Here is a 23,281-nt window from a genome sequence, read left to right on the forward strand (position 1 = left end):
ATGGGATTCTCCAGGCAAGAATACTGGAATGGATTGCCATGCCTCGTCCAGGGGATCTTCCCAACCCAGGGATCAAACCCACGTCTCTAACACTGGCAGGCAGGTTCTTTACTACTAGCACCACTTGGGAAGCCCCCAAGTATTTCCTGTGTGCTTAGGAAATGTTAAACGAGTGACTAAAGGATAGAAGCAAAGAACAAACAACTCATCCCCAAACAGCCCCCCTCCCTTAAAAGTCTTCTCCTCCTAAGGACAAATACCTGGGACAGGAAGGCATCGAGGAATTTGCCAGAAGAGAGGGAGTAAGGCTTCGCATTTACTTGCAAGTTCCCTAACCTCTCTGAGGCTCTCTTTCCCTCAGTGTAGAGTGGGGCAATAAGCCTAAAACTGCTCTTAGGGTTGCTGGAGGATTAAAGGAAAGAACGTCTAAGAAACAGCACAGTCTAGCACATAGGAAGGGCTCATTCATTGTTAGCTTTTAAAAGACAAGAGTCTTCCCTGGCAATCCAGGGGTTAAGACTCCTCACTTCCACTGCAGGGGGCACGGGTTCAATCCCTAGTCAGGGAACTTAAGATCCCACATGCCCAGTTAAAAGGTAAGTTAATACTAGAAATGTAACTTACTATATGATAAATATAATTAACACTACTGTATGTCATACATGAAACTTTTTAAAGAGTAAATCCTAAGCATTCTCATCATGAGGAAAAATTTTTCTTTTCTATTTCTTTAGTTTTATATCTATTGATATATCAGATGATGGTAGCTAAAGTTACTGTGATAATCATTTCATGATTTAATTCAAACCATTATCAAATCACTATGTACACCTTAAACGTATACAGCTGGAATAAAAATTAAAAAGACAAAAGAGGAAGCACAAGGCACAACCAGATTAGACAGAGGGCAGACAAGGGAGGTTTTCTAATTGCAAACCGAAAGCTTAATTCTAAGTAAGGTGAGTAAAGGAGACTGCAGTGGAAAAGGAAGACAAAAACAGGGCCGCTCCTGTCTCAGGACTGTGGGCGCCTGAACAACTCCTGTCCTCGTCTTCTTTCTGCTCTGATGCTAAGCCCACTTCCTCTCCAGGATGGAAAGTCAAGTGGCTGCTTCCGCCCAGAACCCAAGCCTCCACTGCTGACTAAGTCTCCCCATAAGCCTCCCCATCAGCCGGAGCCTCCTGGGAGCTGCCGACCGGCTCCACCCCAATCACAGAACGTCTGCCGCTGTCCTGAGCACACTGCTAGGACGCAGTGAGTGCCAGCCTCTCAAGGGACAGGGACATGACTGGAACATCTGTCCCCCGACCCAGCATAGCGTCAGGCAAAGAGAGCTCCCTCCTCAAAGGCTGAAGAGAACCAGGTCAGAGGCAGGTACAGAGTTCCCGCTGCCTGAGTTCCTTCTAGCTCTGCAGAGAAGGCCAGTCTGTGACAGGTCACACATCAGGCCTCTGCAGCAGGTGCAGCAGCACGCCCGTTTACAGGGGAGGACACCAACAATGCCAGCGAGAGAGGCTGTCACTGGGGTGAAATCACGAAGCGGTTCCCATTGTCCCCTCTGAATGGAGGTATTCGAACCAGAGGCACTTTCTGTGTAGTCTGGTCTCAGTTCCCTCTGCTCCGGAAGGAAGGTGTTGCTGCACAGATGCTCTCCATGGCCCTTCGAAGTTCGCCCAACTGGAACTCCACCACATCCTAAATGCCCCAAGGGGTGGGTGACACTCCTATTCTGAGAGGTTGTAGGGGACCAGTGGGTGCTTCACAGCTCCGCTCGGCAAGCAGCTTAGATTTAACTATTTTCAGAATCTGGAAGTCCTTCCTGAGAGCTAACTTGTACTCCCTTCCCATGCTTTAACTTCTTTCTATCAGGCTTTCCTCGAAGAGGAAAAACCCTTGAGAAATCAGTTGTAGAACACAGCCTTTGATCTGCTTGGGCAGAGGCTGGAAAGGGGCGGGACCTGCGTGGAGCCGGGCCGCTTGAGGGGCGGGGCCCCAGTGGGGAGGGACTATGGGCCCTCAACCTGGCCAGCCAGGCTCCTCCCCCCGCCCCACCCCTTCTCCTCCGCATTCAGCACCTGCTGAAGGGAAAGGAATTTTCAAGGCCTTGCTCAACTGGGCCGCTCCCTAGCCAGGCAACCGGGTGAAGCAGAAAGGGCTTGCACTGGTTCTCTGGGCTGCCACAGCAAATTACCACAAAGGGCTTAGAACAACGGAAACGCATTCTCTCAAAATTCTGGAGGCCAGAACCGCACAATTGCACTCATCTCACATGCTAGTAAAGTAATGCTCAAAATTCTCCAAGCCAGGCTTCAGCAATACGTGAACCGTGAACTCCCTGATGTTCAAGCTGGTTTTCGAAAAGGCAGAGGAACCAGAGATCAAATTGCCAACATCCGCTGGATCATGGAAAAAGCAAGAGAGTTCCAGAAAAACATCTATTTCTACATTATTGACTATGCCAAAGCCTTTGACTGTGTGGATCACAATATACTGTGGAAAATTCTGAGACAGAGGGGAATACCAGACCACCTGACCTGCCTCTTGAGAAACCTGTACGCAGATCAGGAAGCAACAGTTAGAACTGGACATGGAACAACAGACTGGTTCCAAATAGGAAAAGGAGTACGTCAAGGCTGTACATTGTCCCCATGCTTATTTAACTTATATGCAGAGTACATCATGAGAAACGCTGGACTGGAAGAAACACAAGCTGGAATCAAGATTGACAGGAGAAATATCAATAACCTCAGATATGCAGATGACACCACCCTTATGGCAGAAAGTGAAGAGGAACTAAAAAGCCTCTTGAGGAAAGTCAAAAAGGAGAGTGAAAAAGTTGGCTTAAAGCTCAACATTCAGAAAACAAAAATCATGGCATTCGGTCCCATGGGAAATAGATGGGGAAACTTCATGGGAAATAGATGGGGAAACAGTGGAAACAGTGTCAGACTTTATCTTTTTGGGCTCCAAAATCACTGCAGATGGTGACTGCAACCATGAAATTAAAAGACGCTTACTCCTTGGAAGAAAAGTTATGACCAACCTAGATAGCATATTCAAAAGCAGAGACATTACTTTGCCAACAAAGGTCCGTCTAGTCAAGGCTATGGTTTTTCCACTGGTCATGTATGGATGTGAGAGTTGGACTGTGAAGAAGGCTGAGCACCAAAGAATTGATGCTTTTGAACTGTGATGTTGGAGAAAACTCTTGAGAGTCCCTTGGACTGCAAGGAGATCCAACCAGTCCATTCTGAAGGAGATCAGCCCTGGGATTTCTTTGGAAGGAATGATGCTAAAGCTGAAACTCCAGTACTTTGGCCACCTCATGCAAAGAGTTGGCTCATTGGAAAAGACTTTGATGCTGGGAGGGATTCGGGGCAGGAGGAGAAGGGACGACAGAGGATGAGATGGCTGGATGGCAACACTGACTCGATGAACGTGAATCTGAGTGAACTCCGGGAGTTGGTGATGGACAGGGAGGCCTGGCGTGCTGGGATTCATGGGGTCGAAAAGAGTCGGACATGACTGAGCGACTGAACTGAACTGAACTGAACTGAAGCCTGAAACCAAGGTGGGGCAGGGCCATGCCTCCTCCAGAGGAATATCCAGGGGAATATCCTCTCTCACCTCTTCCAGCTTCTGCAGGTGACTCCAGGCATTCCTTGGCCTCTGCATTCACACGGCTTTCCCCTCGGCATGTCTGTCTTCTCTTCTGCCTCAAAGCTCCCTCTGCCTTTCTCTTACAAGGATGCTTGTCATTTCAGTTTAAGCCATGTTCTGTCAATCCAGGGTGACTTCATCACAAGATTCTGAGCCCAGTTATATCTACAAAGACCCTTTTCCCGAATAAGGCCACATTCACAAGTTCTGCAGCATGAACATATCTTTTATGTTGTTGTTGGGGGTGCGGGGGAGGGAACCATTCAACCCACTACAGAGCTCATGGTCAGAGTCAGAAGTCCAGTCCTCATCCTTCCACTAACTGGGCCATTACAGTGACCCCAAGCAGGTTCATCACAGCCATCTGAAACTCTGCTTCCCCTCCTTGCCGCACCTCCCCTGTAGGTTCAGTACTTTAGGTCACTGATACTCAGTAGATCACAGTCAGCCTTCCAACACAATGCTAACAGATCAGCTGTTCTCAAACTGGAGACATAACTGAAGGGGAGAAATGATCACAGCTCACCCTCTGAGTGTGTGAATCCCTGACTCAAGAAACTTCAAGTCTGGTTCTACAGAAACGTCTTCAAGTTACCAAGTTAACTACAGAGAAGCGATGCCTTTAAAGCAGATAAAGGGATGCTGTAAAGATAACGAAAGGAATACAGAATTCTAGAACTATGGCTACCCACCCACAACCAGATACATCTATATCCCCAAAGAAGCCCAGCCTCCACACAGTCACCCAGATGCCAAGGCTGGTAGTCTCTACATACCTCCACCAGCCCCGACTGGGTGCTGCCAACACCCCTCACACCCCCCACTTGTCCATGCCCACCTAGCATGCTCCCTCCACTTCCAGGACAGCTCCCTCCCAGCGAGCTTCCCTCAAACAGGCATACCGACTTCCCCAGCCCACAGACACTGTCCAGATGGTCAGCAAGATTGGGAAAATGTTCAGCAAATCAATCAGGATTCAGCTAGTGAGAAAGTTGGCTTGGAAAGCAGGCCACTCTACCAGAATTCCCTCACAGACACCGCCATGAGCGGTTTTATTCCAGCGGCTCCTTAGAATCACCTGGGGAAGTTTAAAAATTATAGGTGCTTGGGCCCCAACCCAGACCCATGGAATCAGCTGTGAAAATGGATCTTAGATACATGTGCTTGTGAAATCTGTGAGACGGGAGGCCTCACAGATCCAATGGCCTAGAAGGTCCTGTCTTTCGACCTCAGAAAGTGACCCAGTCTCTAAATTCGTGCCAGCCTCGGAAGCCAGCACCCCGCTCCACCACAGCAGGGTATTTGGCCCCGGTCTGTGATGGGTCAGGCTGGAGGCTGCCCTCTGCCCACCACCAAGCACAATGGGCCCTTCTCTGGGCCCAGTGCCCAGCTCTCAGTGGATGCACAGGAACTGACCACAGCCCCCTGCACAGAACCCAATACAGCCCATCTTCTGGTAGGGATGGCAAATAGCACAGGGAACCCTGACTTGTCCAAGGCCACCTGCCACATCTGGGAGGGGCTTTCCCGCAGGAAGGGGAGGGCTCTGAGAATGACCAGGCCAAGGTTGTTCTCCTTCTACCCTCTGGGCAAATATTTACTTCCCCGCAGACTAAGATGCAAATATCTCCATTAGTGAGTAAGTCTCCTTTGGAAAGAATTAAACAAAACACAACAGGTACAATTTTCACAGTGAAACAGCTCTGGCCTCAGGGATGGAGGTAAACAGTGGGTTGTGTCAGTCGGGTCTCCCTCTAGGCCTCAGTCCCCTCAGCTGTAAAAGGGGATGAGTGTCCAGCTTACAGAGTTGTTCTGAGAACCCAGAGAAGTGAAGTGCAAGTTCAGTGATGTAAGTGCAAAGTGGAGGCTCCTCCCACCCTCCAGCCTCTCTGCCAACACCCAGCAAGCTGCCACCTGGCTCCCACCCAGTGATGCCACTTCTCCCGGCATCCACGCTGATACTTATTACACAAGACACCCTGCTAAGAGCTCTGGAAGCACTGCCCACCCAAGCCTGGTTCTGTTCAAGGTACAAGGGTTACCTCATTTCCACAGACAAGAAACTGAGGCACAGAGTTGCTCGTGACTTGTCCACGGTCACTCAGTCAATCAGACCTGCTCCTCACCCATCAAACAAGAAGCGCTCATTCTCCTAACTAGTTGCCTAGTAGAGCTGGGCCTCCAGGCCTAGCTCCCCCGGTGGCTGTTTCTGACCTCAACAACCAGGCCCAAGAAACATCCAGTTCTGCAGTGACCCACCCTCCCCTCCGGAAGCTTATCTCCACTCCTTTCAGCCTGGCCTCTGCACCCCTCCAGCCCAGCTCCCACCTCCTGGAAGTCTCCCCAGGGCTCCTCTGCAGTCACAGCGAGACAGTCAGGCAGAAAACCACACACCAGCTCCAGCTGGCCACTGCTGCCTGATTTCAGTTTCCATCTCCCTCGTGGGCTGACCTCTTCATCTTCTCTTCTCCTAATCTGCTCCTTGGTCTCCTCCTCCTGGCCTAGGCAAGAAGGCCCAGCCTGGAGCTGAACAGTGCCCCTGTTGACATCATCTGTCTGACATTCTCTGGCAAGGGCAGACCCTGCCTCTAGGCTCCCAGAAGTGCTTTTCCCATCCCCTCTTCTCTCATCTGGGTGTTCTCAGCGCCTTCTAGTTAGGCTAGACTCACATGCTCAGCATATGGCGCAGAGCCTCTACTGGTACACCATTAAAGCCAGGAAGTAAAGGGTAGGAAGGGCCCAGCTCCTAGAAGAAGCCACATGTTCTCCCAAGGGGTCAGACTTTTCCACCCAAGGGCAAAGCCACAGCCATCTGCTCTAAGCAGGCAGAGCATCCCCAGCAGAAAGTAACCTCCTCTAGTAAGACAAGTTCCAGAAGTTATCACATCTAATGTCCCAGTTCCCTTGAGCTCTGTAAGGCTCCCCAGGTAAGTCTCCATCCCTCCGTGGACCAGGCCTACAGTGAGCTGGGAGCTTCCGCATCTCTCATCTTGCGGGATCCTCCCCACAGCATCCATAGATGAGTCATCCAGCAGGCTCAGGGAGTCCGCTCTTTACCCAGAATCACAGCAGAACCAGCACTTGATGCATGTCTCCAGATGGCACTGCCATCAAGTCCTGACAATGAAACCGCCCCCCTAGGTCACTCAGACCCCAGACTCCTCATATGACCAGACTCCCACCAGTCTCTCCTCCCATAATTTGGTCCTCTTAGGCTTCCTCCTGTGCTGCAACCATACTTGCCTACCTCAGGGCCTGTGCACTTACTGTTCTCTCCATCTGAGATGTTCTCTATAGGCCATTTGTGCGGCTGGCTCCTTCTCAGTCTTTGCATGCATGCTCAGTTGCTCAGTTGTGTCCGATTCTTTGCGACCCTACGGACTGTAGCCCGCCAGGCTCCTCTGTTCATGTGATTTTCCAGGCAAGAATACTGGAGTGGGTTGCCATTTTCTCCTGCAGGGGACCTTCCCAACTCATGATCAAAACCACATCTTCCACCTGGGAAGCCTCTCAGGCTTTGAGCTCCTCATAAAGTCTTTCCTTGACCACCCCATTTAAAGTGGGAATTTCCACCTTTCCCCACTTCCTCCCTAATTTGTTCCTTAATACCTATCACAGCTGTGTGTATTTAGTGGTTTGTCTGTCTTCCAGACAAGTCTATCTTGCTCACAGTTGTTTCCTGGTTAACTATCACTGTGCCTGATATACACAGTAGGCATTAAATAACTATTTTGTTGACTGAATAAGCAAACAAACGGTCTCCACCCTGGAGGGAATGGCGTGTCAAGACTGGACTCTCCTGCCTTCCATGAAGACGTCGATTCCAACCCACTCACATCCAGAGGTGCTCTCTGGGAAAAGTCTGTCTTTTCAATCCCCCATGCCCAGGCTTACCCAGAAGACATCTTTCCCCTGTATTTGGAGCCAGCTGCTCTAGAAATTTCATTATCCATTATCCTAGTCTGGTTGACTCTGAGTCCTACCCCAGATCGGCATTGTGAGCCACCCAGAGAGAAGAGGCACTGGGCAGGGGGAAGGAGAAGGGCAGACTGTTACTTACTCCTGCTTCTCAAGAACAACCAACTGAAAGTAGCAGTGAGCTCCCAACCCAGTCCTACAGCATAAAACAACCCTTCTCTTACAGGAAAAGGCAGGTTTACCCACAGAAGCCTCGACTAAGCACAAAGAAACTTTCTTGGGGCCTTACTTGCTCATCTGGAAAACGAGGGCATTAGAAAATTCTCCAAACCCCTTCAGGGGCTGCCTTCTGGATTCTCTGGATTGTAAAGGTCCTGTGGCCCGGCTAGGGGAGGGGAGGGACCTCCCTGGGCCTGAGACCTGAGCCCAGCCCCAGGCCGTCTCTGGGCCCATGAGGCACCGTGACCCCCTCCACTATTTAAGCTGCCTCATTTTCTTGAGTTTCACTATTTTCTCTGTGAAATGCTTGCCTAGAACAAGAAGGAAATAGAACTTCCCAATCAATCAAACACAGTAAAAAAAAAAAAATTAAATATCTACATATATGTACAAGGAAGGGGCTTCCCAAGTGGTGTCAGTGGTAAAGAACCTGACTGCCAATGCAAGAAACATAAGAGATGTGGGTTCAGTCCCTGGGTTGGGAAGATCCCCTGGAGGAGGGCATGGCAACCCACTCCAGTATTCTTGCCTGGAGAATCCCACAGACGGAGGAGTCTGGCAGGCTACAGTCCATGGGGTTGCAAAGAGTCAGACACAACTGAAGTCACTTAGCACGCACGCACAAATGTGTAATGAGATGTCCAAATGAGTATTTACCCCAATAATGGTTCTTTTACTGACAGCACTGAAAGTGACTTTTATTTTCATCTCTGTGCTTATCTGAATTGCTTGGGATTCTTTTTCAACTATGTGCCACATATTATTTTTGCACAAACAAAGCTCTTTTCAAAACTTAAAAATTCCTGCTGTGCTCAAGAGGGAGGCCAGTTACCTAGCTCCTTCCAGAAATGCTGTTGTCCACTTATACCTGGAGCCCTGACAAGTGGAGGACCACTGGGGGATGGGGGAGGGGGATACCATTGCTGGTAAAGGTCACGGGGACCCCATGAAGAAACTGAAGTCAGGTGGCTAAGTCCTGGTCTGGGTCTGTCATTAACTGCTGTGGGGTCTCCGATCTTTGCTTCTCCTCTCCGGGCCTGTTTCCTTCTCAGTAAAATGAAAAGTTCACACTAGAGGTGCCTTCAAGGGCCCTTCTAATTGAAGAATAGAAAGGAAGGCAGGGAAAGAATGGCTAACTCTTAAGTAGCTGGTGTAGTGTTTATCGTGTGGCAGGCATTGCTCTAAGCCCTTCCGATAATTAACCCATTTAAGGGTCTCAGCGACTCTCAGGTAGGTTCTGGTGTCACCTGTTTTTCAGATAAGACGACTGAGGCAATGGAAGTTAATGCCTATGTCACTCAACCTATAAGAGTCAGAGTCCGGATAGCTTGGTACAGAGTCCACACTCTTAATCATTAAACTTTGGGTAACAAGAACTGTGGTAATGAGGCCCATCCTTGAAGGGACAAGAAAGACTTAATATTGTCCCCGGCATTTATAACCTCCACCACCTGTCTGCACCCACTTCCTTCCCAATTATAGACACTGCTCAGCCCTGACACCCTTACCCAACCGAAAACCCTACCTCATTGTAAGGGGATAGGCTTGGTGCTTTCTAGACAGCCAGTGTCTCCATGATCAGTCCAGCCCACTTTGCAAATTCAAAGCGTCAGCAAACTTGACCATTGCTGGCTACACACCCAGTTTGGCCTCTGATCCGGGCGCCCATATCTCCAATCCCTGCTTCCGAGGTATAGGTCGGGACTCAGCCACCCCAATGCAACAAGCCTTTCCTGAGCACCCACTGTGTGCCCGGCCCTGAGACCGGAAGAGGACATGAAAGAGCTACTCCCCTGACCTCCAGGAGCCCACAGTCCAGTGAGAAACAAGTCATGTAAACAGATCTCTAGGATACCCTGTGGTCGGTGCTATAATTAGAGGTGTGTCCCCAGTGGGCTGAGGGCACATGTGTCAGAATGATTCACCCATGCAGTGGGAAGAGGAGGCTCCAAGAGCCTGGGGATGAGCTCATTTCTCACTGAACTGGAAACGAGGACACCTGAAGGCTAGTACCAGCTGTGCTGAGTGACCTTGAGACATGCCCAGTCGGAGCCCTGGGGTCACCCTCTAAAAGAAATGAGAGGGCCCCCAAGCATGGCTAAAGAGATCTCATAAGTGGTTCAAGGTCATGTTCATATTGACTCAGAGACTAAGGGAAGTTTTTGTTGCTCATTTTCCTTCTGATCCTTCCAATCTCATCATGGAGCAAATCTCGGCTTTGGTGTCAGTTTGTCTTTACGCCTCTCAAGACATCTGCCAACCTGCCTTTGGGACAAGCCAGCCAAGCCTCAGGTCCACAGCCTCCAGCATCTACAGTGTCTAGCTGGGATTTAACAATGTTTTTTTGCCCCCTGCACTGTATTTACTGTCACTGTTACCAGCTATTTTCAATGAGGAATTTTGGTTCCCCGTTGTGTGCGTGTGTGTGCGCGCTCAGTCGTATCTGACTCTTGTGACCCCGTGGATTGTAGCCCGTCAGGTTCCTCAGTCCACTGACTTTTCCAGCAAGAATACTGGAGTGGGTTGCCATGTAGTCCATCAAGGGATCTTCCTGACTCGGGGCTCGAACCCGAGTCTCTTGTTTCTCTCTCATTGGCAGGCAGGTTTTTTACCACTGCACCACTTAGGAAGCCTTCTCCATTGGAAGTAGTGATATAAAGCCTCCTTTTAAAAATAAAGTTAAGTTTAGGGAATTCCCTAGCAGTCCAATGGTTAGAACTCCACGCTTTCACTGGCACAAGTTCACTCCATGGTTGGGGTACTAAGATCCTGCAAGTCACATGGGAAATAAATTTAAGTTTAAAAAGTGAATCAGTTTAAAGTAATATAATATTACACATAAATAATTTATAATACTTATAACTTATAGTATGGCTGTTTTAACAACATTAATCAAAAGTTTTAATGCACGTACAAAAACAGGCAAAGCTTTTCTGTGTTATTAGGCATCCCAATAGTGATTACTACTGGTGAGGGGTGGTAGCAACTGGCAGTGGACACAAGGTGGGTTTCTGGTTCTGCCGACAGTTCTGTTGGTTGACCTGGGGGCTGATTATACAGTGATGTTCACTTTGTAAAAATTCACTAAGTTATATACACTTAAGATGAGTGCATTCCCATATGTATATTATGTATTCATATAGCCTTTAACCCAGCAATTCCACCTCTAGAAATCACCCTGCAGACATACACACACATGCGTAAAATGACACATTCAAAAATGCACTATTTGCAGTAATCAAAGATTGGTCTTAGTCCTGAGTCCCCAAGCTGGAGACAGATGAAATATATTTTGGCATAGCCTACAGTGAATTCTGGGCTTCCCAGACAGCGTTAGTGGTAAAGAATCTGTCTGCCAATGCAGGAGACAAAAGAGAGGTGGGTTCGATCCCTGGGTCGGGAAGATCCCCTGGAGGAGGGCATGGCAGCCCACTCCAGTATTCATGCCTGGAGAATCCCATGGACAGAGGAGCCTGGCGGTCTACAGTCCATGGGGTCACAAAGAGTCGGACACAAACTGAAGCGACTTAGCACGCACCCACAGTAAATTCTACATAGCCATCAAACAGAATGAGGCAGCCCCTATCAGAGCTCCAAAATTTACACGGATTTAAATTTAAGTGAAAAGGTAAGGACAGAACTGTGTATAGTATGCTACTTTGTGTGTGTGTGTGTTCAGTCGTGTCTGACTCTGCAACTCCAAGGACTGTAGCCCGCCAAGCCCCCCTGTCCGTGGGATTTCCCAGGCAAGAATACCGGAGCGGGTTGCCATTTCCTTCTCCTCGGGATCTTCCTGACCCAGGTATTGAACCCATGTCTATCAAGTCTCCTGCACGGGCAGTCAGGTTCTTTACCACTAGGGCTCCCTGGAAAGCCCAGAATGCTATTTTCTGCGGGGGGAGGGAAAGGGTATTTAACACATGCACATGTTTGTGCCTAGGATAGTATCTCAGAAAAGAATCACAAGAAACTCCTAACAGAGACTTCCCTGGCAGTCCAGTGGTTAAGATTCCATGCTTCCAATACAGGGGGCATGGTCTGATCTCTGGTTGGGGAACTAAGATCCTACATGCCACAGGACAAGGCCAAAAAAAAAAAAAGGAAGGCTAAAGAAACTCACAAAAGTTATGGACAGGGCATACCAGAGAGGGATTGAAGGAAGGCTGATAACTGATGATTACTCTTTCATACGTTTAAATTTTGTACAATGTCCTTGCATTTCCTATTTGATAATAAGTTTTAAAGCATAAAGTCCTACGGAAGGTGCATAGCTATGGTAAACCTTTTAGCTCCTTAGATAACTGAGATGAAAATGTTAGCTCCTTGGGCTTACAAAGCAAGTAACCCTTGGCCCCACTGCTCCTCCCAAGGGATGGCACTGAGCTAATAAACTTTCCTGTAAAGGTTTCCAAATAACAACAAACCCAGTCTAGGACAAATCACTTAAACTGGGCCTCCACCCTGAAGTCAAATTCTGGCACCTGAAGTTGCCCTGGCAGGTGGCTGGGTTCTTGGCATGCATAAGGAGATTATTAAGCACTAATACCTCCAGGGATGGGAAGTTAAAGATTTTTAAAGTCAGTCTCAGGTGGTTGAAAAGGGAGGATTCTGAGTTCTGAGTCCCACCCTGCTCCAGAAGGGACAGAGCAAGGGCCAGAGAGTGGTCTTTTCTTACAGCTGCAGGGACAGTGGCAAGCAGGGTCTTGAAAATTCAAGTTTCGTTTTAACTGTGTGACTTTCTTTTTTATAGCACTTGGTTTGTCCACATGTCACCTTCTCCGCACATGGCTAACCCTAAAAACAATCCAGTGAGGTGTGGGGCAGGATATCAGTTACCCATTTTGTACATGGGAAAATGGAGATGCAAAGAAATTAGGAGACAACGCTATGGTCTTTTCAGTAGTCAGGTATGGATGTGAGAGTTGGACCATAAAGAAGGCTGAGTGCCAAGGAATTGATGCTTTTGAATTGTGGTGTTGGAAAAGACTCTTGAGAGTCTCTTGGACATCAAGGAGATCAAACCAGTCAATCTTAAGGGAAATCAACCTTGAATATTCTTTGGAAGGACTGATGCTGAAGCTGAAGCTCCAATACTCTGGTCACCTGATGCAAACAGCCAATTCATTGGAAGACCCTGATGCTGGGAAAGATTGAAGGCAAAAGGAGAAGAGGGTAGCAGAGGATGAGACAGTTGGATGGCATCACTGATTCAAAGGACATGAACTTGAGTGAACTCCAGGAGATGGTGAGGGGCAGGGAGGCCTGGTATGCTGCAGTCCGTGGGGTCAAAAAGAGTTGGACACAACTTAGCGACTGACAGTAACAATGTTGAGACAAGCAGTAAAGCCAGAAAAGTAACCCCCACCTTCTGACTCCCGGTCTTCTCCTATTTCCCCCTCTCCTCACCCATCAACTTTAGCCTTCTCCCTGCCAGCTCTGACCTACAGGGAAGGAGCTTCTGAGGCCAGACAAACAAGGAGCAGACAAAAAAATCCCAGAATCAGAATCAAGGGGCCCATGAGATCATGTAGCCCGGCAGTTTTTAACACTTATTATACACTTACCTGGGGAGGTTAAATAAGTTTAAATAAATATGTATGCCAGGGCCCAGGGATCTAGAGTGTTTTTAAAATTCTGAGTTGATTCTGGTGTAACTTTGAGAGAGAACCGCTGAGTGACAGCTCGGATCATCCCCATCCCAGTTTCACGTAAAACCTTCTGCCCCGGGACTCCCCTGGTGGTCTAGTGGCTAAGACTCCACACTCCCAATGCAGGGGGCCCAGGTTTGAGACCTGACTGAGGAAATCCCACATGCTGCAACTAAGAGTTTGTATGCTGCAACTAAAGTTCCCGCGTGCCACAACTAAGACCCAGCACAGCCAAAATAAAAAATACTAAATGTTAAAAAACAAAACAAAACACTTCTGCCTCCCTAGACCATCCATCAGTGAGTCTGTGCTACATCCTCCAGCCCCCATACATCCTGCTCATCACTCTTGCTCATTACATAGAGTCAGAGAACTGAACTGGGAGGTGGGTGAGTCAATTCACAGCTCTGAGGCCCCAAACAGGGAAGTGACTTGCCTAAGATCTCCCATTGAGTCAGTAACAGAACAAATCGAGAATCTGGATGTGGACACCAGGTAAGGTCACATCCACAGAGCGGGCACAAGGAAAGCCTGATGGCAGATCTGGCAGTTCCCACCAGAAGACAAAACAAAGGTTGAAAAAGAGACCAGAGTGTGAATGTGTTTGCAGGGGATGGGTGTCAGGTACCTGGGCAAGTCTGCCCTGTGGCATACTGGGGGCAGGGGAACTATTCTAGAGTGGCAAGGCTGGCACTGGCCTGTAGAAAGAAGTCCTCATTTCTAGGAGGGGGCCCAGCCCAGTCTGAAATCTCCATAGTGAAACCCAGTCTGCTGGGTCAGCTTACCAGGAGGGCCAGCTCCCCTGTCCATAATAATAACAATGGCTAAGACTTCTTGAGCTCTTTGCTGGTCGCTGTACTAAGCAATGGACTTGATCTGTTTCAGTCAATCCCCACAACCATTCTGAAAGCTGAGTATCATCACTGTTTCTACTGGCACATGAGGAAACCGTGGCCTCAGGAGATGAAGTAACTTCCCCACTATCACTCAGCTGGAAAGTGGTAGTGGCAGGATTTGAAGCTGGTTCCTGTCCAACCACAACCATCCTGTCCCCCAACAGGAGAGAAGAGAAGGTAAAGTGCAGGGGCTTTTTAAAGTTCTGAGCACCTAAAAGCAGCTGGATATCTCCTCAGACACTTCTGGTGGAATCCCCCTGACCACACCTCCCGGAAGGCATCCTCCTTCAACCCTAGAGGAAACAGCGGCACAATGGGAAGGCATCCTCGGGGACGTAGGCAGGTATATAGTGGGACAGGATAAGGAGTCCAGGTCCCCCAACTCCAGACCACAAAGCCTGACCACTGCTCCACAGAATGATGATGGGAAGGCGAACTCAGTAACAGCCGGCAGGCGGGGCGGGAGCAGCCAAACGTGGTTAACCGCAGCCTACCGCACCAGCGCAGGCTGGTGGACTCGTAGAACCAAACTGCTGGTCAGGTGCACACAGGTGAGCCACGCGGAGCTCCTTCGTCGTAGCCCTTGCCAACGAGCTCTAAGGCTCCCCACCCGGCGGCTGAAATTCAGGCTAAGCTCGAGCAGCCAGAATTTCCTGGTTCCCAAGGAAAGTGGGACGAGAATCCAGTTGTGCGCTTCTGCCCCCTCCCTGGAGCAGACAAGTCTGCACCCAACCCAACCCCCATCCCCCCACCCGACGGCGCATCGTGTGGGTGAACAAGGGAGTGCGTTCTCCCCCTCCCATCCCGGGGCCGACTGGGGTCACTCACCCAGAACACTGTGGAGTAGATGACGAGCGAGAACTTGAGCCAGAGGTAGGAGAAGCGCGCGCAGTAGCGCACCTGCTCCGAGTCCCCGCGGGGCATCCTGGGGGGCTCCCGGGCTGGGTCCCTCGCTGCCAGCAGCCCCACCTGCGGCTGCCGGACCGGCTCCCGGCCCCGCCACCGGCGCTCGCTCGGGGACTGACACCGGCGAGCCGCAATCACAGCTCCGGCCCGGGACCGGCCAGCCCCAGCGGCCAATGGGCGCTCGGGGAGGGGGCGGGCCTGGGGCGGGGCGGAGGCCCTGGACCCAGAGGAGGCCAAGGCAGGGGCGGGGGCGAGGGTTGTGCGAACCTGGTCGCGGGCAAATCTAGAAGCGCCCGTGCTAAGGCGCGTTGGGGGCGTGGGAGAGAGTGTGCAGAGCGTCGCTACGGAGAGAGCTAGTGTGCTTCATTCGGGGCACACAGAATGCCCGCTTTCTACTGCGGTCCAAAGGGAAGACCACGGGGAAAGAACAGGAATTTATGGCTTAAGGCGTTAAAAAATGTGCAATTAAGTGTGCAAGCCATGAATGGAATAAGGAAATGGAGTTGTTCAGTCTAAGCGGGGCGGGAGGGTCGCATCTGGGAAGGCGCCGCAGAGCAGGGTGGGGCAGAGGGCCCTCATGGAAGGCCCCACAGTTCCTTTTGTAAAAGTGGGAGGCTTTCCCCCAAGTCTCCGCTCCTCTCCTTCGCTGGGACTAGGTGAGGTAGCAACCTTGCCCCCATGGCCTCCTCCTCCGAGAAGCCCTCACCCACTAGCCCCAACGCAGGGGCCTCAGCCCTTGCACACAGCCCAGGTCTGACCCAGCCTCTTTCCGCCTGGCCTTTCCTCTGTCTGGGGTCAAAGTCTGTCTTCCTGGCTGTGAGTCTGTCTCCCACGGCCCCTGCTTGACTCACTGCTGTTTTCCTTTCCCCGCAGGCCGAGCTCAGCTGGGGACTTGGGAACCAGGCAATCCATGTTTGTGGCATTCAGGAATTAAATATGAGAGTTCAAGGCATGGCTGGGTGTGGTCCCTGGTGGCGACTTCGGGAATGGCACTCTTGTCCCATTCCCGGGATCTGAATTCCCAAGCCTGCCAGAGACAGATAGAGACCGGCGGCCCAGCCCCCAGAGTTTTGCCGGTTTTACTGTAGAAGGAAGCAAGTAAGGTCTGGGTGAGGAGGGAAGCAATGCCATGCCCAGGGGTTGAAAGGAAGCCAGTTTCCTGGTACAAGGGAGCAAACTCTGCAAGGTTGGGTAAAGACATGGAACCAGGGACTACTGAGGGTCACCTTCAAATGAATAACCTGGGGCTTCAAAGGCATCCTACCTCAAGGTTAGAAGTTGTCATTTCTGTCCTTTGAATGGTTTCATTCAGTGGTGTCCGACTCTTTGCGACCCCATGGACTATACAGTCCATGAAATTCTCCAGGCCAGAATACTGGAGTGGGTAGCCTTTCCCTTCTCCAGGGAATCTTCCCGACCCAGGAGTGGAACCGGGATCTCCTGCATTTGCAGGCAGATTCTGTATCAACTGAGCTATCAGAGAAGCCCATATTCTGTCCTTTAAGGAGGAAGAAACTAACTCTTTACCCCTCTTTACAGGACTAACTTTCCTCACCAGCCCTCACCTTACACCCACGCTTTGAGGTGCTCCATCCCGGGGAGGGCTGACTCAGCACCATGCCCTCGGAGGGGTTGTCTGTCTCCTTCTCCCTGGGGTTGGCCTTCTAGCCTCCTTCCCTACTGGGGTTTTCTTTCAGTTGTCCCTGTCTTGGTCCTGGCCATCTAGCTAGCTGCACTCGCTCCCCTGCAAATCTTCCCTAATGACATGCGCACATTTGACTGGCTCCTCTCAGCTCTCCCTGAGCCCCTGTATAATGGCGCCTGGAGTGATGAGGCTGAGACACCCCTGCAGAGGAAGCCTGGAGCTGTTTGGGGCTAGCACAGCCTTTCCCCAGCTCCTGAGCAAGTTTGTTGTCTCTCCCTATCCCCGACCTGATCACAAGTGCTATGGGGTACTCCTTAGTCACACTGGCAAACACTGAAATCTCAGAAGCAGTGACAATGTATTTTCAGTGTCTCCATTAAAAAAAATAAATTATTTTCATTTATTTGACTGCACTGGGTGATTGCAGCACATAGGATCTTTAATCTTCATTGTGGCACGAAGGATGTTTAGTTGTGGCACGTGAACTCTTGGTTGCAGCATGTGGAATCTAGTTCCTGACCAGGGATTGAATCTAGGCCCCGTGCATTGAGAGCTTAAAATCGTAGCCACTGGACCACCAGGGAAGTGCCAGTTTTTCTCTCCTTTTGCCAGAAACTCCTGGCTGCGGGTCAGCAGGTCTGATGCCAAGCCGGGTTTAGTCATGAACTTTGTTAGAATATGTGGCATAAATCGTATTCCCTAATATCTTACAGAAAAAAAAGCTGAATGAAATTTTTGGCCAACCCAATATGACATACAGGCGTGAGTGTGACCCTGGCTGCTGTTTAGAACCACGTGGTGAGCTTTCAATGTTTCCTGATTTCCAAGCCCCAGCCCAGTCCAGTCAAGTCAGCATCTCCACCAACAGGGACCTGCGTATCAGGTATCAGTAAAGGTCCCAGGTAATTTCTAAAGAGCAGGCATTGCCAGTCTAGAGGTAGTCATGAGGGTGAGGTGGTCAGTCAGAATTTTATCAGAAAGGTCACATTTCTGAGGACACTCAGCTATCCAGTGGTATGCAGGTCAGAGTTAAATAACTAGCTCTCTGGTAGGGGGTGAGGAGGGGGACTCTGTTGCCACTCTCCATGGTGTAAATACTCCCACCATGTCTGAGATGTGCACAGTCACACCCAAACAGCTCAACGCAGCCCCACAGCTTTCCGTATCTCAATATTGATTAGCATAGGGAGTGCCATAATGAATGCATCAGTGAAACTCATGGCTTATTAATTAGCACAACAGGTGTTAGAAATGAGCTATTCTTTGATGAACTTACTGCCAGCTTACCTCAGAGATATTTCATGTTGAGGGTTCCAATATTGCAAGAAAGTGAGTGACATGAATTTCTGTTTCTCAGTGCATATAAAAGATAGGTTTATACCATTGTCTATTAAGAGTGCAGTAGCATTATGTCTAAAAACGCAATGTCTATGCCTAATTTAAAAATACTTTATTGCTAAAGAATGCTAATCATCACCTGAACCTTCATCAAGTTGTAATCTTTTTGCAATAGTAACATCAAAGATCACTGATCACCATAACAAATAAGGGAAAAATTTGAACTACTGTGACAGTTACCAAAATGTGACAGAGACATGTAGTGAGCAAATGCTGCTGGACTTGACACAGGGCTCCCACCAACCAATTTGTAAAAAATGCGGTATCTTCCAAATGCCATAAAGTGAAGTGCAACAAAACAAGGTGTGCCTGTCGCATTCAAGATGTATGGGTTGGCTAAAATGACTGAGGGCACTACTGATTCTTTCTTCAGAGTAAAAAAATCTTACTTAAGGGTGATGCACTGGGCTAAACCCTTGAGGCATCCCAAATCCTGAGGGATTCTGGTTGCCTAATATGACCATCTAGCTAACTGAATCCTGCCTCTAGAATATTGTATTTTTTTTTAAGAGATTGAGTCTTTTTTTACATTTTTAATTTTATTTATTTAGGCTGAACTGGGTCTTCATTGCGGCATGCCGGCTGTTTGTCGCAGTACTCAGACTTCTCTTCCTTGTGATACGAGTGCCTAGTTGCAGGGTGTGGGATCTAGTTCCCTGACCAGGGATCGAACCCAGGCCCCCTGCATTGGGAGCATGGAGTCTAGCCACTGGACCACCAGAGAAGTCCCTGTTGTATCTGTCTTGATTGGACTCTTCATGCAAGGTGATACAGGGAACTGGGGCTTCACTGACTTCACATAACACATTGTATGAACTGGCCTTGTGGCTCCTTGCTAGTAAATGCTTGCTGTATGCTTACATGGGTAGCAGAATTTGTTCTGATACCTAATTCATGATAACCTGGCAGGGAGATTGTAGGGGGAAAATAACTAACCTCACCTTTAGTGGCTACTACTGCCTATGAAAAAGAAACCTACCGATTATGCACAACCAGCCTGGCTGGCATAAGTTGGCATCCATTCCTCTGTTTCCCCCCTCTGTGAAACCATCAGTTTGGACTGTTTCTCTTCTAGTTCCAACAATCTTAGCTATAGTCCTCACAGACAAATCAGTCAGCAAATAAACACTGAGCTTCTCCTGTGACTCAAGCCCTGCCCAGGGCTCTGGGGATATAGCTATAAACAAGCCAGACAACAGCATCTCTTCTCTTCTACTGAGGCGTTGTGGGGGTGGGGAGTGGGGTGGGGATATCCAACATGTATGACCACTAATACAAGAAAAAGATAATTTCAGGTACTGACAAGTGCTGAAGATGCAGGAGAAGACCTTCTGAGTGGGAGAAGCAACAGGTACGAAGGCCATGAGAGAAGCTGCAGTTTTGAGAAGATCCATGTGGCTTGTGCAAGGACCTCAGGAGAATATAATAGAATGGGGAGAGATCAGAGGCGTGGGAAGAAACCTCACAACTTTTGTAAACAGTTTAGATTTATTTCCAGGTTTAGAAAGGACCATGGGTATTGTGTTTAGCAGGGACATGATACTGAATCTGATTTAAACTTTAGAAGGTTGCAACTGGGACTTTCCTGGCAGTCCGGTGGTTAAAACTCCGAGTTTCCATTCAGGGGGGCACAGGTTTGATCCTTGGTCAGGGAACTAGGATCCCACATGCCACACAACCGAAAAAAAAGAAGACAGTTTCAGCATGGAGGAGAGACGGGAGGGGGCCAGGGCTAGGGGTGAGGAAGGCTGGTTAGGGAGACTTTGCACAGGATCAGTGTGAAGGGCTGTGGACTAGTGGTGCACACTGGGAATGGTGACAGGTAGCTGGGGATGTATCCTGGAGACAGAGCCACCAGGGTTTACTGACAGATTGAGTGTGGAATGTGAGGAAGAGAGAAATCAAGATACTCTGAAGTGTTTTTGCTTTGAGCAACCAGGTAAAGTTTGCTCCCATTTCCAAACGTGAGGGATGTTACGAAGAATGCCGCTGCTGGGGGGCGGGGTGAGGGGTATGTGGGTCAAAAATCAATTACTTTGGCCATTTAATTTTTTGAGATACCTTCTTAAAACCCAGGTAGAATTGTCCAGGGAACTCAGAAGTGAGGCTTAAGTTAGATGATATAAGTTTGAGAGTCATCAGATCGATTTAAGTCATTCCTCCAGTTCTTCCCCTAAAGTACTGCACATCTGAGTCTATTTATTTCTTCTGGAGGAGGGACTTTTGCTGTCCTTCAGGTTTTCCTTGACTCTTTTGGGGGCCATCTCATGGCTCAGAATTTAGGCCACTTTTCCTTCCCATGCCATCTTAACTCTCAAGGATCTCCGTTTATTCCCGACCAGTTATTTATTAAGCATCAGGCCCTGATGCTTTCACATTAAGCATCAGGGCCTTCACACAACTACCTCTTAATTTCTCACCACCCATAGAATTTAATTTGATGAATCCCACTTTACAGATGAAGGATGAAGGAAACTGAGGTTCAAAGAAGTAAACTGATTTTTCTCCAGTGGGAAGTCCAAATGCTCTATGAGCCGGCAAATGATGTGCTTTCTAACGAATGCAGATGTGGCCCAGCTGCGCTAGAGTAAAATGAGTTAACTCTGTGGCTTAAAAAGGAACTAGAAATAACACACCATAGCTCAGATATTGAGTTCAATACTGGTTAGAGTTGCAACTCTCCGTAGCATTATTGTGCATTACTGCAAGATAGTAGTTCTGTGAGATAAGTGTTTTGTTAAAAAGGATCTATCAAATAAGTCTGGGAAATGCTGAAGGACTGTTTCAAAGCCTTTACCATGAGAACAGATATTGTTTCTCTGCAGGAAGAAAGAGGGGGATGCAGCTTTTCTCAACTGTATTTGACTGCACACCTCTATCTTCCCCCAGACACCAGCTTTAACATCTCAAACACTAGTATCTGTCAGTGGTTTGTGGGACTTTTAAAACTGGGACAGTCCCAAGAAATAACAGTCCACCTGGGACTGGAGGGGCTTGGGTGCTAAAACTAGGAAGGACCAGTGCAAAAGCAGGACAACTGGTCATCTTATTTCTTTCCATCCTTTCCATCATTTCACAGATGTTCAGAGGGGTGTAGCCAGTGCAAGAGAGCTTCAGACTGTGCCCCCCAAAGTCAGAGAAAGAGGAAGGGAACACTCAGGGGACAGGACCAGTGTCTTCAGGTTCTGGAGGCTGTCATGAGAGGAAAGGGGAAAGTTCATTCTAAGGGATCCCTTGGGACAGGGACCAAGGAGACACGCTGAGAATGAGTCAAGTTCCCTGAAGCAGCACAGCTTTGAGAAAAACAGTGATTCAAGAATGGGGGGTTGGGGTAGGGGCAGGGTTACATGCCAGCCCTCAGTTCAATTCAGTTCAGTCCCTCAGTCATGTCCGACTCTTTGCGACCCCATGAATCGCAGCACACCAGGCCTCCCTGTCCATCACCAACTCCCAGAGTTCACTCAGACTCACATCTATCGAGTCAGTGATGCCATCCAGCCATCTCATCCTCTGTCGTCCCCTTCTCCTCCTGCCCCCAATCCCTCCCAGCATCAGAGTCTTTTCCAATGACTCAACTCTTCGCATGAGGTGGCCAAAGTACTTAAGTTTCAGCTTTAGCATCATTCCTTCCAAAGAAATCCCAGGGTTGATCTCCTTCAGACTGGACTGGTTGGATCTCCTTGCAGTCCAAGGGACTCTCAAGAGTCTTCTCCAACACCACAGTTCAAAAGCATCAATTCTTCGGCGCTCAGCCTTCTTCACAGTCCAACTCTCACATCCATATGTAACTACTGGAAAAACCATAGCCTTGACTAGACGGACCTTAGTCAGCAAAGTAATGTCTCTGCTTTTGAATATGCTATCTAGGTTGGTCATAACTTTTCTTCCAAGGAGTAAACGTCCTTTAATTTCATGGCTACATGCCAGCCCTACCACACGCCAATCAACTCTGAATGAGGCTCTGGGAACCCGAGTTACCCTCTTGGGACACCAATGCCATCTGTGAAATGGGACCCTACAAGGTAACCAAATGAAATTATCGAGCATTGTACTTAGAACAAAGCTGGTCCTAAAGAACTGAGTCAGATCTGCCCACAGCTGGCCCAGTCCACTGGGGACCAGTAGATATGGTGGGTGGTGGGACCGACCTCACAGACTTTCCCTTCCCTCACAGCCTGGGTGCTGACCCTGTGCCTGGCATTGACCCTCCCAGGGCATTTATCCTCTGCCTGGTTTTCTCCTTCAAACTTTTTGGAGCCACCTGTCAGCACTGGGAGGCAGGCTGACTCCGTGTTTGTGTGCCTGATTACAAATGAGAAAAGAGGGTGGTTAGGACATCAACCCCATCCCCACAGACCAGAGAGGAAATTAGCAGTAAATCAAGTCTAACAGTCATGATTCAGGGAGTGGCCAAGCTGGGAGGATCTTCAGAGATCATTCGGTCCACCTCTCTCATAAATGAACAGAGGAACTCAAGCTAAAAGAAGCCAGCATCCTGCTCACAGTTGTCTATTTACACCTAATGTCCTTTTCTATATGTGTTATATTGCACAATAAAAGAAAAATGTTTTTTGAAAAGAAAACAGTTTTTAAATATGCATATCCTCTATGATTAGTGAAGTCAAGTGTAGTTTTACATGTTGATCAGTCATTTGTAGTTTTACAAATTTTCTGATTTTATCTTCTGTATATTTTTTCTTTGGCTGCGCTGTGAAGCATGTGGGATCTCAGTTCCCATACCAGGGATCCAACCCATGCCTCCTGCAATGGGAGCACAGAGTCTTGATCATTGAACCACCAGGGAAGTCCCCTTTTCCCCTTTGTACATTTTAAAATTAACTAATAGATTCCTTTAAGTAGGCAATGCCAAGGGCTGACAGACTGGGGAAATGCCATTCCCACCTCTTCTTCCCATAGGGGAGAGGCCCTTCTGGAGAAGACTCCAGGCTGGCCTCTCAGACAGAGGAAGGGTCTCGGAGCTGGCCACCTGC

The 23,281-nt window shown here is 48.9% G+C and overlaps 1 protein-coding gene across 3 annotated transcripts in view; it reads right to left on the reverse strand.

Moving 5' to 3' along the window:
- Positions 1–15,346, reverse strand: part of TSPAN15 (tetraspanin 15) — a 56,225-nt gene extending 40,879 nt beyond the window's left edge. The window contains exon 1 of one of the 3 annotated variants that reach the window (XM_040242203.1): positions 15,170–15,346. In XM_040242203.1, coding sequence (XP_040098137.1) covers positions 15,170–15,265 — 96 coding nt within the window. In that variant the 5' untranslated portion in view covers positions 15,266–15,346. The remainder of the gene's footprint in view (positions 1–15,169) is intronic. The other 2 variants (XM_040242201.1, XM_040242202.1) reach the window with 2 other exon arrangements.
- Positions 15,347–23,281: the final 7,935 nt, after the last annotated feature.

Source organism: Oryx dammah, unplaced genomic scaffold (genome assembly GCF_014754425.2).
Source record: "Oryx dammah isolate SB20612 unplaced genomic scaffold, SCBI_Odam_1.1 HiC_scaffold_6, whole genome shotgun sequence".
Lineage (NCBI taxonomy): Eukaryota > Metazoa > Chordata > Mammalia > Artiodactyla > Bovidae > Oryx > Oryx dammah.